This window comes from Lolium rigidum, chromosome 5 (assembly GCF_022539505.1).
Source record: "Lolium rigidum isolate FL_2022 chromosome 5, APGP_CSIRO_Lrig_0.1, whole genome shotgun sequence".
Classification (NCBI taxonomy): Eukaryota; Viridiplantae; Streptophyta; class Magnoliopsida; order Poales; family Poaceae; genus Lolium; species Lolium rigidum.
In genome coordinates, this window is record NC_061512.1 from 218,270,977 (window position 1) to 218,290,357 (window position 19,381).

Below are 19,381 nucleotides of genomic sequence, written 5' to 3' on the forward strand. Positions count from 1 at the left end.
ACCGAACTCCATCCAAACTTGGAAGCGATTGGAAGAGCAAGTTCCATGAGCGAGTATCATTCGAAGCTTCCGAGTCTAGCATTGCCGATCTAGCACAACTACGTCGAAGCGTGGAGAAACGGTGACGGAATACATCCAGCGCTTCGGGAATCTTAGGAACCGATGCTATTCGGTTCGTATAAGCGAAAAGGAAGCGATCGAGTTGGCGGTAGCGAGGCCTTGCAACACAGCTCAAGGACATGGCCTCCCAGCGGATTATCCCTCGCCGGCGCACGTGGTTCGAAACTTTCAGCATATGAACGGCGCCACCCGGACTTCGTACCAAGACAAGTTCAAGCGTGCGATGGCCCTGGTCGATGCGAGAGGAAGACGAAGTTCTCGCGGGGAGACCAAGAAGTAGCAATGGCTGAGTGGACTCGGGGAGGAACCCCCGTGTCCCGCAAATGGGTAAAGCCACCGAGGCCCGCCCGGGGGATTTGATTTTGACGTGACCAAGGCCCGAGCAAATCTTCGACCTCCTACTCAAGGAAAGCGAGTTGAAGATACCCGAAGGTCTCAAATTCCCCACGGCGCAAGAGGCTGAATGGAAAGCCATACGCAAATGGCATAACTCGCTCTCCCATGCCACCAACGACCGCAGGGTGTGGCGTCGGCACATCCAAGCGGCGATAGAGAACGGGCGTCTAATTTTCAACCGCATGCGCCATGAAGGTCGATACCCAGCCCTTCCCCGCCGTAAACATGGTGGAGTATGCTTGCCATGCGGTGGTGCCGGCCGGGTTTCCTCGTGCAATATCAACATGGTAGATCTTGGACACCACGCCGGCAAGGATGGAGATGAGGGCGAGCTGCTCTCATAGCAAAGAACGAGAGGAAGCCGCTCCACGCGATCGGCTCCGCCAAGACGGCAAGCGCTACGTAACGAGAGGGAGAAGTGAAGAACATAAGATATCAGGCGACCTCTCTCTGATCACCTCCTCAACAAGTATGTGGGTCAGTACGACCAACGCCGACGGTCCAGCGATGATGATGAAAGAGTTCGTCTGGCCAGAGAAGCCAGAAGACATCGTCGGCAGAATCGCGATGAGGAGGAGCACGAGCGTTGTGCCAAGGGAAAGGCAAGGGAGCAAGGCGACGAGGACAGCATCGGGATTGTCCCTTCTTCGAGCACTCGCCGGGATTCAGGAATGAGCCGATTGCCAACAATCGGCAATTGCCCGAATGCAACCGGAAGAAGAAGGAGGCAGCCAACGTGTCCGTGTTCGAGCGCTTAGGACCTCTCCCGCCACGGAGCAAACGAGCTGAGTCCCCTCGGTTGGAAGATCTCGAAGATTCAGAAGACGAGGGAGAAGAAGAGGATAGGTACCACCGGCCAAGGTGGTTCCCTGATGGACTCAGCCGTTCCCAAAAACGCAGGGTTCAACGATTGCGCGGCCTGGAAGAAGCCGAGAGGTTATACTTGCATACATTGAGGAAAGCAAGGCCTGATCTGGCGGCAAAGGTTCAGCGAACCCTGGATGAAGAGGGTCGTCCACGGAAGATGGAGTGGCGCCCCAGCAAAGGAAAGCCGATGATGAAACATCGGCCGGCACAAACATGGTGCTCGTTCTTCCGACGAAGCTCGGTGCTCCACGGTTACACGATACATCCAAGGTGGACGACAGCAAGCGCACCAACATGATAAAATCGAGAGATTGGGCTGGTTCGGTCTACCGGCCTGAGCGAGTAGCAAGAGCACATCAATGAGCAAACGTGGCGAGGCTGATCCTTGTGATCGGCCCCAAAAATTTATGAAGGGAACTTACAAAACCTTTCATCGAACAAGCAACATGGAGGCCGATTCCAGACAATCGGCCAAAATTATCCTCACCCACCGTTCGCTTGGGTTAAACATATTATCCAACGGAGCCGATACCATCAACTCTCTTGACAGAATCGGCTCGGGGGCACCCGAGGGGATAAAATACGAGGATATGCAACGGAAGCATCTCATCTTTTGGTGATGGGTATTGGAGTATGGGGGCCGATGCACCAGTCGGCCAAAAATCTGAAAATTCGAAAATTTTCGAGCACAGCCGATGCAGCAGACATCGACTTAAGAGGAGTAACTAATGGAAGAGGGTCAATGGAGCACACGTGCGGATCAGGTCAAGGATGGATCGCATTAGATCCATCAAAGGAAAGGAGCCGATCTAGCAGGAAGAACTGAAGAAGCTCGGGGGGCAGCTCACCTTGAAGGCTCTCTGCTTTGAGAAGCCGATTTATGTTCAAATCGGCCGGCTCGCATAAGGAACTTCCCCACACACGATCAAGCCCGAGTCCATACAGCTAGTTTGCATATCCTTGTCTCTCGTTCCGCCTTGGCCGAGACTCAGGGGGCAACGAGCCCGGTAGTTGCTCTATTGAGGAACCGATTGGGGTACCATCGGCTGATCTCCGTTGCAACCTTCTTCACAAAGTGATGAGCGCTCGCTAAGAAGGGTCGCCGAAACCGGTGGGAGAAATTTAAGGGCTCTCTTGGAAGTCCCACAAGTATCTATCGGAAAGAGAATCATCGGTTGAAGAATGGAAGGGTAAATGTCGAAGGACCGATGTGTTGCTATCGGCTCGTTACGCATTGGCAAAGGGGACGAATCGGCAAGGTCAGTATGAGGGGGAATCGGCTAAATTAAGCTCAAAGGAAATCAGCAAAATCAAATTGGGGAAAAGTTCTTCATTAATAGGCGGGATTTCTTACATCAAAGAGCTGATTGCTCTCAGAAGGAAATACTAGGGGGTACATTGCCCCATCTACTACTACTGGCCCTATGCTAGAGGTCCTATCTACGGGCCGTCACCGCCCTCGTCATCGCCGTCGCCGCCGCCGTCGGCGCCGGCTCCCGGCGGGATCGTCGTCGCTCCAATGGCCGCCGACCGGGCCCTCGTTGTCCTCGTCTTCTTCGTCAACGTCATCCTCATCGCCGTCGAAGTCGCTAAGGTTGCCCGGCCGGGCGGAACCGCTTGGCCGGCGGCTCGTCGGGAGGGCGTCGTCGTCGTCCTCCTCCTCCTCTTCCTCCTCCTCCACCCCCTCGGAGGAGGTGAAGTCATCCCGAGGAGAAGCGATCGTCATCGCTCTCCTCCTCCGATTCCCCGTCGGCGAGGAAGCGGAGGTCGCTCTCCCCGTCCGTCGAGGACTCGGTCGTCCTCGGACCGGATGGAGAAGTCATGGTCCGACTCCTCCCCGGCCGCAATGGCGTGACGGGTGTTGGCCGCATGGACCTCCGCCGGGTTGTACTCCGGCGTCGGCTCACGGGACGTGGAGGACTGGCCGGAAGGATCCGATGGAGCGAGAGGAGGAAGAAGACATGATGGCGCAGGAGGGCTTTTGGACCGCTAATGCGAGGAGATGCGAGCGGAACCGTTCATAGCGGTTAAATAAAAGGGGATATAGTGGAAATTCAATGCCACAGCAGTTTCCGAGGAAGTGGTGCTTGAAAGAAAGAGAAAAGACTGCCAAGTCACGCGGAGAAGTTGAGAAGGCAAGTCATCATGGTGACGGATACTGCGACGGTTCTGCCACGACATGACCCGATGAAAGAAAGCGTAATGATTTTGGAAATGTCATTTCCAAAACCAGGGGGGCATGTGTTATCACCAGAATTTGACCAAGTCAGAGGTGGGCCGCGATCAAGATGGACGTGAAGAATATATATAGAAGGAATACGTGAATCGGCCTTTTATACCAAATTGGGCTTAATTGCCCGTGTATCTGTAACATATTAGATCGCATCTTAGTTTAGAAGTTAGAATCTTACTCGTGCACGGTTTAGTGCACGCCCACATTAGAAAGTCCGCTGGACTATAAATATGTACCTAGGGTTTATGGAATAAACAACAACCAACGTTCAACCACAAACAAATCTCGGCGCATCGCCAACTCCTTCGTCTCGAGGGTTTCTACCGGTAAGCATCATGCTGCCTAGATCGCATCTTGCGATCTAGGCAGCACAAGCCTCGCCTACGTTGTTCATGCGTTGCTCGTACCGAAGCCTTTTTGATGGCGAGCAACGTAGTTATCTTAGACATGTTAGGGTTAGCATTGTTCTTCATATTACATGCTTTCGTAGTGCAACCCTTGCATGTCTAGCCGCCCTTACACCTATCTTAGGTGTAGGGGCGGCACCCCGCTTGATCATAGTTTAGTAGATCTGATCCGTTGTGATTGCTCCTTGTTCTACAAGGATTAGTTTAATATCTGCAATAGTTAGGCCTTACAAGGGGGCGGAGGATCCAGCGGCGTGTAGGGTGGCGTTTGCTAGTCCTAGAACGGATGTTCCGGGGATCAACCTCGTGTTGGTTTTTAGGCCCTGTCTAGGATCGGCTTACGGTCACCGTGCGCGAGCGCGAGGCCCGATCCCGAGTAGGATGATCCGATTATGCGGTGAAAACCCTAAATCGTCGTAGATCTCATTAGCTTTACCTTGATCAAGCAGGACCACCATATATTCGGACACCTCGTCCGAATCATGGGTGGATCGGCTCTTTGAGCCGATTCACAGGATAACCCGAGAGCCGATCGAGGCTCGTATTTAACGTTTACGTGTGTGCCCTGCGCAGGAAATTAAGCGAGGCATCATCCACACCTTCCCCGACCGGTATAGGTCGGGTGGCACGCCCTTGTGATAAACATCGGTGCGTGCGACCAGGAGGCTTTGCGGGCCGTCGCTCAGAGGGACTAGGGCCAGCCGCAGCCCTAGTTGTTCCCGGCTCTACGGTGTTGCCCGTCTCTGCCCGCCAGTGGGTTTCTGACGGCAACACAAGGTCAATGGCGCCGTCTCCATGATTGTCCTCCATGTAGCAACTATTACAACTACTTTGAAATACTACTCAACATGAAATATAAAGACAACCATAAGGCTCCTGCCGGTTGCCACAATACAATAATGATCATCTCATACATATTCATCATCACATTATGGCCATATCACATCACCAATCCCTGCAAAAACAAGTTAGACGCTCTCTAATTTGGTTTGCATATTTTACGTGGTTTAGGGTTTTCGATATAGATCTAATCTACCTACGAACATGAACCACAACGTTGATACTAATGTTGTCAATAGAAGAGTAAATTGAATCTTTACTATAGTAGGAGAGACAGACACCCGCAAAGCCTCTTATGCAATACAAGTTGCATGTCGAACGAGGAACAAGTCTCATGAACGCGGTCATGTAAAGTTAGTCCGAGCCGCTTCATCCCACTATGCCATAAAGATGCAAAGTACTCAACTAAAGATAACAAGAGCATCAACGCCCACAAAACCATTGTGTTCTACTCGTGCAACCATCTATGCATAGACACGGCTCGATACCACCGTAGGATAACGTTGCATAGAAAACAAAAAATTTCCTACCGCGAACACGCAATCCAAGCCAAGATGCAATCTAGAAGACGGTAGCAACGAGGGGGTATCGAGTCTCACCCTTGAAGAGATTCCAAAGCCTACAAGATGAGGCTCTTGTTGCTGCGGTAGACGTTCACTTGCCGCTTGCAAAAGCGCGTAGAAGATCTTGATCACGATCGGTTCCGGCGCCACGAACGGGCAGCACCTCCGTACTCGGTCACACGTTCGGTTGTTGATGAAGACGACGTCCACCTCCCCGTTCCGGCGGGCAGCGGAAGTAGTAGCTCCTCTTGAATCCGACGGCACGACGGCGTGGTGTCGGTGGTGGTGGAGAAGTCCGGCGGAGCTTCGCTAAGCGTGCGGGAAGTGGAGGAGCGGGGCGGCTAGGGTTTGGGGAGAGGGGCGCCGGCCACTATGGGGTGCGGCCACCTTGGTGGTGTTTGAGGTGGCCGGCCCCCTCCCCTTGGCCCTCATTATATAGGTGGAACCCCAAGAGTTGGTGTCCAAGTCTTCGAATAAGACCCGAACCAAAAACCTTCCAAAGGGAGGGGAAACCTAGCCAAGCTAGGACTCCCACCAAAGGTGGGAGTTCCACCTCCCATATGGGGGGGTGGCCGGCCCCTAAGGGGAGTCCACTTGGGACTCCTCCCCCACTAGGGTTGGCCGGCCATGGAGGTGGAGTCCCATGTGGACTCCACCTTCCTTGGTGGTTTCTTCCGGACTTTTCTAGAACCTTCTAGAACCTTCCATAGAACCTTCCGCGACATTTTAATTCACATAAAATGACATCCTATATATGAATCTTATTCTCCGGACCATTCCGGAACTCCTCGTGATGTCCGGGATCTCATCCGGGACTCCGAACAAATATTCGAACTCCATTCCATATTCAAGTACTACCATTTCAACATCCAACTTTAAGTGTGTCACCCTACGGTTCGTGAACTATGCGGACATGGTTGAGTACTCACTCCGACCAATAACCAATAGCGGGATCTGGAGATCCATAATGGCTCCCACATATTCAACGATGACTTTAGTGATCGAATGAACCATTCACATACAATACCAATTCCCTTTGTCTCGCGATATTTTACTTGTCCGAGGTTTGATCTTCGGTATCACATTATACCTTGTTCAACCTCGTCTCCTGACAAGTACTCTTTACTCGTACCGTGGTATGTGGTCTCTTATGAACTTATTCATATGCTTGCAAGACATTAGACGACATTCCACCGAGAGGGCCCGAGTATATCTATCCGTCATCGGGATGGACAAATCCCACTCGTTGATCCATATGCCTCAACTCATACTTTCCGGATACTTAATCCCACCTTTATAACCACCCATTTACGCAGTGGTGTTTGGTGTAATCAAAGTACCTTTCCGGTATAAGTGATTTACATGATCTCATGGTCATAAGGACTAGGTAAATATGTATTGAAAGCTTATAGCAAATAACTTAATGACGAGATCTTATGCTACGCTTAATTGGGTGTGTCCATTACATCATTCATACAATGATATAATCTTGTTATTAATAACATCCAATGTTCATGATTATGAAACTAATCATCCATTAATCAACAAGCTAGTTAAGAGGCATACTAGGGACTCTTTGTTGTTTACATATCACACATGTATCAATGTTTCGGTCAATACAATTATAGCATGGTATATAAACATTTATCATAAACATAAAGATATATAATAACCACTTTTATTATTGCCTCTTGGGCATATCTCCAACACTGCATTGCCCCATCTCCCTGCCCAGGATGGAGGTAAAGCTTGTTCTACGCGGGCGCGCGACGTTTCGTACTGGGAGCCGATGCAAAGGACCTTAGCGGCCAGCAACAGAGGAGGATCGAAGGTCGAGGGTTACGTGGGGGTAGAACCAGGACCTCCAATGCTCCACTGAATCGATTTGAGCCCAGTGCTCGCTAGCGGTTTTGGAGTAGAGCGCCTATGGTGCGCGACGCGGCCAAAACGAACGGGCGACGGCGGGGTGCCACAACGTGGATGGGCGTGGAGGCAGAGGTAGGAGACGACCACACTCGAAATCAGAACGCCGCCCCTGGATCCCGACGGATTCGCTGCCGCTGGTCCTCCTCTACAACTACGACCCCAGTCGGCATCAGCAACGTCCTTTGCTTGCACGCGCCCGGCCGCAGCGAGAGCACCGAGGTGGATGGCCGCACCGTCCTGTGTTGGTGCGCGCCCGGCCGCCGCGAGAGACATGGTAGACACGGGTGCGGCGGCTCGCAGACCGACGTGGCCGCGGAGGCTCGCAGCTCCCCAGTCCACTCCGATTTTGGGCGGCGTCAGTGAGTTTTGATGGGATCGAGCGGACCACTGCTGCCGCACGCCATCGACCACTGCGCTGCCCACCGAATCAACCACTGTGCCACCGCCCCCTCAAATCAACCACGATTCAATTCAATTTTTTAGGAGGAGGAGGAGCCCGATTTTTCCCAAGTTACTTGCCCTCGACCGGCGGACGATGACGGCAGTCTGGGCGGCACCGGGGCGGCACCGGAGAAGGTGCACGTTGGAGGACGCCGGCAGTCGCCGCCCCCTGAAATCAACCACGATTCGATTTGATTTTTTAGGAGGAGGAGCCCTATTCTTCCCAAATCCCTTGCCCTGGACCGGCGGAAGATGAGCGGCGGTCAGTGGCAGACGCCGGCAGTCGCTGGTGGTTACTCAGGGAGGAAGTGGAGGAGGCAGGTGCTAGTGGGCATGATTAGAGGACAACGAAGCCGGGTCGGCTTTTCAATAATACGACAACAGGCAGAAAATGCATAGACCCTATGTAGTCGCCATGAGACTTAAAACGAATCTCAACGCTGATCTAAAGATGCTTAGGTCGTGCTCACGTATCCATCTGATCACTGAATTCACTCTGATTTATGATAGATCGAGCTTTATGTCTTTAATGAAATTTTCATTTCTTCTTCGGAAGATAGGCCAGCCCACCAATGCTCATCCAGAGGCTTGCTTGCGTTGTTCGAGTAAGATCTTCATCACGCAAAACCACCACGATATCACTCTAGAAACCGACATGCCACCTGCATCTCAATATGCCTCCTATGTGGCCAACGCTAAAATCCATGAGGAAGAACTACGCCCCGAACTCAAGTTCCCAAGACGACGCCTCCAAAGTATCTTGATAACCCCCAAGTGCATGGATCACAATGGTACAATTCGGTAAGTATTTGAGTGTCAAATCCATGAGGAGCTGAAGGTAAACTATCTATTCTCTAAATCTCTATAACCCACTTATATGGCCTTCTATGCAAAGCTAGGATATATAGTGTATGTGTAAAGTGATTTTTGCTATAAAACTATGAATGCTGAAAATAAAATGCAAGGAAGTAAAACGAATGCAAGATAAGTAAAGTGATACGAAGTAGAGTAAGAGAAAGTAATTCAAGAGATTAAGTGTCTTGGCAAATTTCCTTTTCATTTGTGTGGTTGTCACAGTTAGTGAAGCTTAGTATACTCTTTTTAGTGTTTTATTCTAGAGAGGAGCCCTAAAAACACTAAAAATATTGCACCTAGTGATTGATCCCAAGGCTAGTTAAGAACCAACAAGTGAAGTATTAAGATATAAAGTCCAACCACCGCCATAGCTTGTAAGTTTAAAGGTCCCCATAGTTATATCCTCATTGATTAACTATGCATTAATACAGCATGAATCTAAAGATTGGGACATGGTTTTTGTCAAGCTCCAGCTGTCTCTCCTCCAATCATCATGCAACTGTGATAACCTCATGCATTCTCCAACATATGTGTGCACTCATATATCAGTACAACAGATCATCATAGAAGATAACAAATACTCATATGCAACTATTAAAAATTATCTAACAATTGCCAAGAAAAAGCCACTACTCAAACAAAGACATAAAAGTATAAAATATCATGGGAAAATGATAGATTGTAATATACATCATGTTTGCCAAGAGATTACAAAGTGGTAGATGAAGATCGTGTTGAGAGTGTTGATGAAGAGGTGCAGCCCGTGGAGGAGATGGCGATGAAAATCCCTATGGCGGCGCCGACGTGGAGAGGAGGCGGTGCCTGGAGGGGCAGCGGCTGCCCTTGGGGGTAGCGGCCCCTTGCCCCTTATTCTTCCTTAGACTTGGTGCTGGTATGGATAAGCCTTTCCTCCTCCTTGGCGGCTGACAAGGAAGGCAAATTTCGTGACTATGAGTGGATGCCTCTAAAAGCAGGATTTTCTCTCAATATCTAGAGGTGGAGGTGCAATCTTGACCATAAAATGTACACCCCTTTGATCCAAAGGCTTTTGTGCACCTCTAGAACCTTCCTTGGACTACCCTTATGAGTCCATCAAATCTTTTATTGGACGAAATCCCCACATATGTAAGGAGTTTGAGTCAATCACATCAAATATTTTCAGGTTCCCGAAACTGCCTATGTATCTTTCAGTAATATGGCGACAAAGGGAGCATCTGGACTCTGATTGGTATGAACACTACGTCTAAAAGCAAGAGCATAAAAATTACCCACAACCTTGTCAATTGACACTTTTTCATCTGACCCTGTCTTCGGGGCCTATCGTGGCCATCTTTGAAAAAATTATTGCAGGGCCAGATTTTTGGAAACTCCAGATTTTACCATAATGACTGGTTTTCTTCAAAATTTTCCTATTTATTATCCAACAAAGTATACAACAAGAACTTGTGCACTTTTGCAACTATTAATAGGTTAACCTAAATAAATATAATAAAGTTGCAATATAATAAGAATTTTAGTACAATAAACTACAAAGTTCATGTATGCATTTTATATGTATCAAAGGTACTACGTATAAGACGCTATCGTCACCCGATTTGGCAAGATTGATATGAGGTTTTCATCTGGGACATGAGACGATAGGCGAAAGAGGTGCCAGAACTTCTCGATGACGCACAAAGTAAATGGCGCCCTCAGGCATCGCCATCACCGGCCCCTAAAGGCAGGGCTTTCACCTGGATCATGATACCTCACCATTGCAAGCATTGTTCGTTCTTCGCCTAGAGCTCCTGCACCGCAACTAGCCTTGCTAGAACATCCCGTCAGCAAGGCTTTTTTCCTAGAGCATGGTACCTCACCACGGCAACCACTGCCCGTTCTTCGCCTAGAGCTCCCGCACTGACCCTTTCCATTGAAAGCACTAGCCTGGACAGAAGATCCCGCCGGTAGCACCTCTAGGGCGCGCCAGATCGGGGGTAGCCATGCCCACAAAAGGGACAAGCCGCTTGATAGGGGCACCACCGAGCCACAAAGTGGCGCAGATGTCGCCATGGGAGGAGTAGCGATAGGAATGCGCACATCCACCTTAGAAAACATCGTCGGCCAACCAGCACCGCCCACCTTGTCGCCAGTGCCGCACGAACGCCTCGAGCCACGACACCAAGATGGCGTTGGACTCAGCTCAACTCGGCCAAAACAGTAGCAAGCCTGCACTTAGAGCCATCAGAGTCGGAAACCTACGCCGCCATCTCCGGCCGCGAGGCCGTCGCTGGATCCTCGCTGGATACCCGAGAAGCTCCCGCCGCCGCGGTCGGGTTTACCCGCCTCTCCCGACAAGTTGGTGGGTGGTGCACACGTCCGCCGCCGGTGGCACCGGGGAGGTAGGGATGGCCGGGGGGCTAGGGTTTCGCCCCCGACTCAGACCGAGATTCAATAGTTTAGAATACAAACGACATGGATTTAGAGCTTGCCCAACTCCTAGTAATTGAGGTTTTAGTTTTAAAACAGACTTATTCTAAAGAAATAGCACCGGCCGTATATTCGTGCAAGCTCAAAAGCAGCCAAGGTGTTCCGCCAGCTGAACACAGATGACACCCCATGTGAGCGTGAGCGTGAACATTTGGGCAAGCTAGATTGAGCTGCTAAAGGCGCGTGCACTGTGCGTTGCGATCCCAAAAGGTGCCTCGTACTGCCATAATAACACGCCATGATGGGCCGCGTTGCGTCTTGTCTCGAGAGCTTTGCCGGGCAGATCCCCGATCCCGGCGGCAACGTCCACTCCGGCGATCGGGAAACCGACGCCACTTCCACCGGCAGAGCGCGCGTCGACGCACCGGAGTCCCGCCGGAATGCGGGAACCACACTGACTGACCGACTGACACCCACGCTCAATTCGTACGAGAAGAAAAACAAAAGGCGGGGGAGACACACATTCTCCGCCGCGCTGGCCATCACGTGCGTGATGCTCGCTGGCTACCTGTAGCCACAGAGACAGAGAGATCCGCTCCGTCAAATCACGCCATGCACCACGGCTAGCTTTTACCATAGCGGTACATACAAGAATTACACGCTGCACTCGGTAGATAATTACCACTACTACCACTGACTGACTACTGCTAGGATGGGCCACCCACCGCGTTAACTCACACTGCGAGCTATTAGGCAGCTAGCTGCAGTTAATGGAAACGCGACGGACCGGTGGCGGTGGCGGTGGCATTGCACGGTCCCCCTCTCCGCCCGTCCGGCCGGTTGCTGGGGAGGAACCGCTACCATTCTTCTCCACTCCACCGTAGCCACGGAAGAACTCGACTCCAAACAAAGGTGAAAACATCCTCGCTAGAATTACTACAGCAGTACTGCGGTACTAGTATGTGGAGTGGCGGCGCTGCAACTAGCTACTGGCTCGCCGGCCGGAGCAGCGGCGCGAGCGGGCTCGGTACTAGTCGTCGTTGCGGTTGATGAATGCGACGAGGGTGGCCATCTCGGCCTGCGCCTGGGGCGTGCTCATCTTGGTGAGGAAGTAGACGTGGCCCTCGCCGGGGGTCTCGTACAGCTCCGCCTGGCCCGGCCACCCGCTGCCCCGGAGCGTGGCGTAGTAGGCGCGCTGCCAGGGGTTGAGCCGGTCCTGGCCGGACACGGTGACGAGCACGCGGTCGCACCCGAGGCGCCGCCACGAGTCCGCGGGGAGCGCCAGCGGGTTCGCGTAGGGGTGGTCGATGGGGTACCTCCCCGCGCAGATGAAGCTCCAGGTGCGCGCCGCCGACTGCAGGTACGCGGGGTCCGCCGCCTGCGCCCCCACCGCGCTCCGGCCCTGGAAGTAGGGGTCCAGCAGCGCCACGCCCTTGATCCGCGCGCCGCCGTCCAGCCCCTCCTCCCCCGCCCGCAGCGCCAGGTTGTGCGCGATGTTGCCGCCGGCGCTGTCGCCGGCGAGGAAGAGCCGCGACAGGTCGCCGTACTGCGACAGCCACTGGTCGGCCCCCGGCGCGGAGTTGGCCAGCACCCACTTGAGCGCCGCCCAGGAGTCGCTGTAGGCCGCCGGGAGCGGGTGCTCGGGCGCCAGGCGGTAGTCCACCGACACGGCCACCACGCCGGCCTTGGCCGCGAGGGTGTTGAGGTAGGCGTGGTAGATGGGGTTGAAGGCGGACTCCACCACGAAGGCGCCGCCGTGGAAGTAGACCAGGATGGGCACCTTGGTGGCGGACCGGAAGCTCGGGAGGTACACCCGCGCGGCCAGGCCCGTGGCCGGGTCGATGGTCACGTCCTTGGAGGTGACCCCCGTCAGCGCGTCGGCGGCCGCGGCGATCCGGTCGGTCCCCATCAGCCGCTTCACCACGCCGCTCTTGTACTCGATCAGGAACGGGGAGAAGTCGAACTTGACGGCGGAGTTCGACGAGCTGGGGTCTCCGCCGCCGCGGGCCGACCGCGCTTCCGCGCCGCCGCAATGTGTGCAGAGGAGGAGGAGGAGCGCCGGGAGCAAGATCCGGGAGGACGCCATGAGCAGTAACTGCAAAGCAGTGGGGAGTGGGGAGTGGAGTGTGGAGTGTGTGACTGGGAAGCGTGTTTGTACTATGCGGCGTGGCGTGTCTTGGCGGGGATGGGTCCGTTTATATGCAATGCGAGGCGTGGCAGCCGACCAGGGCTGGGCCATCGGCCGCATCGCACTATTTTTTCCTGGCGCGGATCGTGGTGGGCTTTAACGCTCCCGGCCCGTCCCGGCCCTTCCTTTCCCGCCGCACCGGCACCGTGCAGCGCATGTGCTTGCGCTTCACACTCAGTGTCACAGGCTCGCCAAAAAGCTCACATGAATTCCTGCCTGTAATGGCGCAATCTCCACTTCCTTCTTTACACATTACGAGAGAATTCCCCCCTTTCAAACGAAACGCCTTTGTTGAGACTCTTTTCCTGAACCTAAATAAAGATTCAGGTTTCATTAGAAGATGCAAGTAGGTTCACACATCTTTTTAATTCGCTCCATCTAAGTATGCTAGACCACACCAACACACACACACACTTGATGATTTTTTAGCACGACAATGCAACACCGACCATTCAATGCGGTGGATACAGTTTAGCACGCCGTTCCTCCTCCACGAAACGCTGCCTCGCCCGCCTAGGTTGTCTAGCTCGTACTGCCCCTGCTAATCAAGGGCTTCCCCATCTCACCCTGTCTCGAGTGAGTGGGGCGGCACAATGCCAATCAATCAGTGTACCCTCAAACGCTCCACACGGTTAAGTTAACCCCACCGATTAAGCGCTGGACGACGCTAGCTTTGCCTCCAAGGCACACAAAGCCGCACTGATCGATGATGCTTGGTCGGAGACGGAGCCCTGCACTGACGAACACCCTGTACTCAACGTTGCTACAGCTTTCGTGGAGCCTCTCGCGCCATAGAAAATTGCTGCGTCCATCGCGGACGCTTGCGGCAGCATCACGGGGGGAAGATAGCTAGTCTAGTGTTGTGTTCACGGACGCTTGCCGCAGCAGCTAGCGGCATTGATGGCATCTTGTTTGTTCTTCTCTGAGTAAGAGCATCTTCAGTCGCGTCCCCAGTGCCGTCCCCAAAGTGATTTGGGCGCGCCGGGACAAAAAGCGTTCCAGCACGCGTCCCCCAAAGCCCATTTTTGTCCGGCGCGGCCCGATACGGTGTCCGGCGCCCGAGCCCGTCCCCGTCCCACGGGGACGCTCCGGGGACGCCGGACACAACGAAAGCGAGGCGGGCTCCCACATGTCGGCGACTATTTGCATAAACCGTTGGTTCGCGCCTCTTTTCTCGTCGCTCCTTCCTTCCCGCGCCTCCCACCCCACCGCCGCCGCTGGATTTTCCGGCCGTTTGGGCGTCTGATCTCTGCTAAGAGTCGGCACCGTTGTCGCAGCTCGGGCTCCCGCCGGTCGTGCCGCCGCCGCCGCGTCGCCAGCGCGTCCCAGAACGCGCCGTCAAATCCGCCCCACCTCCACGCACAGAAGGTGCTCGACGACTTGCCGGGTAGGCGCGATTGGCCGCCGTTTGTTGCGTCGTCCGCCTCGGCGCAATTTTAACCATTGATTTTGCTTTAGCCATGGACGGCGACGATGAGATGGTTGCCCCGCCGCCGGAGGACGAGCAAGCGTTCGATGACGACCTGCGGGAGCATTTGTTGATCATCGCGTCCCTCCAGGACATGCTTGACGCTGAGGCAGAGAAGAGGAAGAGGCCGCGCCGCGGAGGATCAAGGCCGGGAAGAAGGAAGTCGAAGCCCCGGCAGAGGATGGAGGGGCATGCCATGCTGCACAACGACTACTTCGCCGACGGGGCAACACATGCCGACAATTTTCGGCGCCGGTACAGGATGAGCAAGGGCCTGTTCATGAATATCCTCCACGGCGTTCGAGAGTTCGACCCCTACTTCAAGCTCAAGCTCGACGCTATAGGCGTTCTCGGGTTCTCGTCCATTCAGAAGTGCACCGCCGCCATGAGGATGCTTGCATACGGAGCACCTGCCGATACACGGGACGACTACCTTCGCATGAGTGAGTCTACCGCCATTGAGTGCATGTACAAGTTTTGCCGAGCCGTGGTGGGAAAGTTTGGCAAATACTACTTGAGAGGGCCAAGCGAGGAAGAGACGCAAGGATCATGGCACAAAATGCTGCCGGAGGATTTCCTGGAATGCTTGGAAGCATCGATTGCATGCACTCGGGCATGGAAGAACTGCCCGTTTGCTTGGCAAGGTATACACAAAGGGCGTCATGGATATTGCGGTGTGGTGCTTGAAGTCGTGGCGGATTATGACCTGTGGATTTGGCATTCTTTCTTTGGCATGGCGGGATCACACAATGACATCAACGTGTTGCGGCGGTCTCCGGTGTTTAGCGAGACTAGTGGAAGGGCATGCTCCACCATGCAACTATGAGATCAATGGCCACCAATATACCAAAGGCTATTATCTAGCCGATGATATATATCCAAAATGGGCCACTTTTGTCAAAACAATCTCGAATCCATCGAGTCCGAAGAATTCTCACTTTGCTACACGACGGGAGGCTTGCGAGGAAGGATGTCGAGCGGGCATTTGGTGTGCTTCAAGCACAATTTTCCATTGTCCGGTATCCTGCTCTAAGTCGGTCTCACGACCAAATGTGGGAGGTGATGCGAGCTTGTGCGATCATGCACAACATGATCATCGAGGATGACCGCAAGAATCATGTTAGGTCACATGTTGGTCCCTATGAGTGTCAATGCCCTCTCGCGGAGGTTGATCATGAGTTGCCTGCTGATTTTGCTGATTTTCTCGCCATGCACGCAGAGATCCGTGACGAGCAATGTGCATGAGCAACTTCAAGCTGATCTCGTTGAGCATTTGTGGAGGATCAAAGGAAATACCGTGGCACCTTGATGTAGCATCTAGCCCTATTTATTATATTTGATTACTTGTTTTATTGTTTGTTGTAATTTAATTTGAAAACAATCCTCGCAAACATTTTTATTCATATGCTACATTTGATATAAATGGTTTATGTGTTAAAAAAATTATTTTAAATGTTTGGGGGCGGCGTTTGGGGGATGCGGGTAGGGAGCGACGTCCCCCAAACGCGGCACGAATAAAACACGTCCCCCAAACGCTCAATCCGGCGCGGTTTGGGGGACGCTTTGGGGGACGCGGCTGGAGATGCTCTAAGTCAATAGTGTCTGGGTTCAGCAGTGCTGGCCGCTCTGAACGCCAACGTGAAGACGAAGGCCCCGTTCTGGAGTGTTCGAGTTTCAGATTCTTTTTTTAATCTAAATGGTTATTTTCCAAACCGTGGGCCATTTTTGGGCGATTTTTTTTAAAATAATACAAATTTTTTATTTAATTCTCCGGACAGCAGCTGACCGACTGTAGGCCGCGCGCACGGTAGCCGGCCGACCGTGCATGGCACGGCTTTGAACGCCGCAGACGCTCCCGTGCCACGCGCGTCTCCTTTTATTCGGCGCCGTAGACACTCCCCGTTGCGGCCGCTGTTCTCTTTCTTCTTCCTTCCTCTTTTCTTCTTCCTCTGGCTGTTCGTCGGCTGCACACGAGAAGAGCTCCAAAAATTTCGATTTTCTCAGATCCTCACTGATTTTGCCAATAAAACTACACCATTTTGCTAGTTATAGTTGAGGGAAGCCCGATCTACAGATGGGTTAGGGTTTGGAGGCGTTTGGTGGTGCTGTTTAGCAGCAATGGTGAGGAAGTGGTGGAGGTTGATGGTGGTGTAAGGGGCTGAGCTGTCGTCGTGGATTGGTGGTGGTGCTGAGCTGCTGCGTGATGTTCGTGCTGCTGCTGTTGTAGAGGCTGCTCACGCTACAAGGGTAAACCCTAATCTTTGCATATTAGTGTTAACTGTGTAGGTTGGTTTTAGTGTTAGTGTATTTATGTGGGCTAGTTTTAGTAATTGACGCGGACGGATTTTTTTTTAGGTGAGCAAAGATGACATATGTAGTGAAGATAGTATTTTACTATGGTATGGGTAGTGTCCGATCAAATGAAATGGGAGTTGATCTGAGTGAGTTCAAATATGTAGAGATGAATATGACTGCTCCTAGAACATGTACAATTGAGCAGGTGAAGGACTGGTTGACAGAATGTTTCGGACTTAATCCTGAAGAGCACACAGTGGGTGTGCATGCATTGTGGATTAAGTCGGTATCAAACATTTTGTGGTATCTGAGGCCTGTAGATGATACCTCTAAGTGGGTGAGCTGGTTAAAAGGGTCTGAAAAGAGAGGAACTAACCCTGTGGCATTAGTTCTTCCGGTGGCGAAGGAGGTAGCGCCTCCTGAAGGCGGTTACAGTGGAGGTGGTGGTTACGAATCAGGCCAGAGCAGTCAAGCACCCGGCGGTGGCGGTGGTTACGAGCCTGAACAGAGCAGCCATGCGGAAGATGTTTATAGTGGTCAGGGTGATGGTTACACAGGAGAAGACGGTGAGGTTGATGGTGACGAAGAAAATGGATATAGGCAGAATCAGATGGAAGAGGAAGATACAGAAGGTGAAAGTGATGATGATGATTCCGATGAGTCTGATGATGGGGAGGAGGTGCCTATTCCTGGCAGATGGAATCAAAACTTTTCATCTGCAATGACAATCAATGATGGCCTTGATTCTAACTGGGAGTATCACTAGAACAATATCGCCGTAGGGGTCCTATTTCCGTCGAAGCGACATATACAGGATGCAATAATTAAGTGGGCAATGGCGAGCCAGAGGCAGCTGAGAACAACCGTGTCATCTGGAAAATACGTGACGATTAAATGTGTGGACACCAATTGTCCTGGAAGGGTGCATGGGTATGTTCCTAAGTATGACATAACATGGCGTGTGAGCGAATTTGTGCCGCACAGTTGTGAGCTTGCAAGTATCCACAATGATCATTGCAACCTGTCGTCTAATCTCATAGCTCGTACTGCCGTACACTCGAAATAGTGGAAGGGCAAGCCATGAGAGTAAACGCCATACAGAAGAATGTTAAGAAGCATCATTTTTACACCATTTCTTATGGCAAGGCTTGGAGGGCTAAGCAGAGGGCGATGGCGATGAGGTTTGGTTTGTTTCGAGACGCATACGACGCTGTTGTTCGTTTACTGCGGGCGCTGCAGGCGGGGAATCCAGACACATATGTGAACATCCAGGACTTGTTTTTGTCGGAGTCCCCATCTTACAGGGTTCTGCATAGAGTCTACTCCTCCACCAGAGCCCACACAGGAGACGCAGTACGACCCCGAGTCCGGGTCCTGGATCCCTGCTCGCAACGTCAGGGCCCCGGACAGGTTCGGTTGGACACCCCGTGGTACGCTGATACGTCTCCAACGTATCTATAGTTTCTGATGTTCCATGCTAGTTTTATGACAATACCTACATGTTTTTCTCACACTTTATATTGTTTTGATGCATTTTCCGGAACTAACCTATTAACAAGATGCCGAAGTGCCAGTTCCTGTTTTCTGCTGTTTTTGGTTCCAGAAAGGATGTTCGGGCAATATTCTTGGAATTCGACGAAACAAAAGCCAAACATCTTATTTCACCGAGACGGACCAGAACACCGAAGGGGACCCGGAGAGGAGGCCCAGGTCCCCCACACCATAAGGCGGCGCGGGTAGCCCCCTGGCCGCGCCAGCCTATGGGGTCGGCCCCCCAGGCACCCCCTTGCGCCGCCTCTTCGCCTATAAAGTCCCTCGCGACCTAAAAACCCGATACCAATTGACGAAACTCCAGAAAGACTCTAGGGGCGCCGCCGCCATCGCGAAACTCCAATTCGGGGGACAGAATCTCTGTTCCGGCACGCCGCCGGGATGGGGAAGTGCCCCCGGAAGCCATCTCCATCGACGCCACCGCCTCCATCATGCTCCGTGAGTAGTTCCCCCATGGACTACGGGTTCTAGCAGTAGCTAGTTGGTACTCTCTCTCCCATGTACTTCAATACAATGATCTCATGAGCTGCCTTACATGATTGAGATCCATCTGATGTAATCGGTGTTGTGTTTGTTGGGATCCGATGGATTGTTACATTATGCTTAGTCTATCTATAAAGTTTGTGAAGTTATTGTTGCTGCAATATTGTTGTGTTTAATGCTTGTCACTAGTGCACGAGTGGCATGATCTTAGATTTAAGCTCTATACTTATTGCTTAGATCGTATCTACAAGTTGTTTGCACATATTGCTGTCCGTACCCGAGGCCCCAAAGTGACAGAAATTGGGACAACCGGAGGGGAAGGCTGTGATATGAGGATCACAT

At 52.4% G+C, this 19,381-nt stretch overlaps 1 protein-coding gene across 1 annotated transcript; it reads right to left on the reverse strand.

The window, feature by feature from the left end:
• Positions 1–11,806: 11,806 nt before the first annotated feature.
• On the reverse strand, positions 11,807–13,140 carry LOC124657991 (probable carboxylesterase 2). The gene has a single exon (XM_047196444.1). The coding sequence runs from the start codon at positions 13,138–13,140 to the stop codon at positions 12,085–12,087; it is 1,056 nt and encodes a 351-aa protein (XP_047052400.1). The 3' UTR covers positions 11,807–12,084.
• Positions 13,141–19,381: the final 6,241 nt, after the last annotated feature.

Bases quoted from the DNA above. Each gene is read 5' to 3' on its own strand.
- LOC124657991 (XM_047196444.1), bottom strand. From the start codon at position 13,140: ATGGCGTCCTCCCGGATCTTGCTCCCGGCGCTCCTCCTCCTCCTCTGC.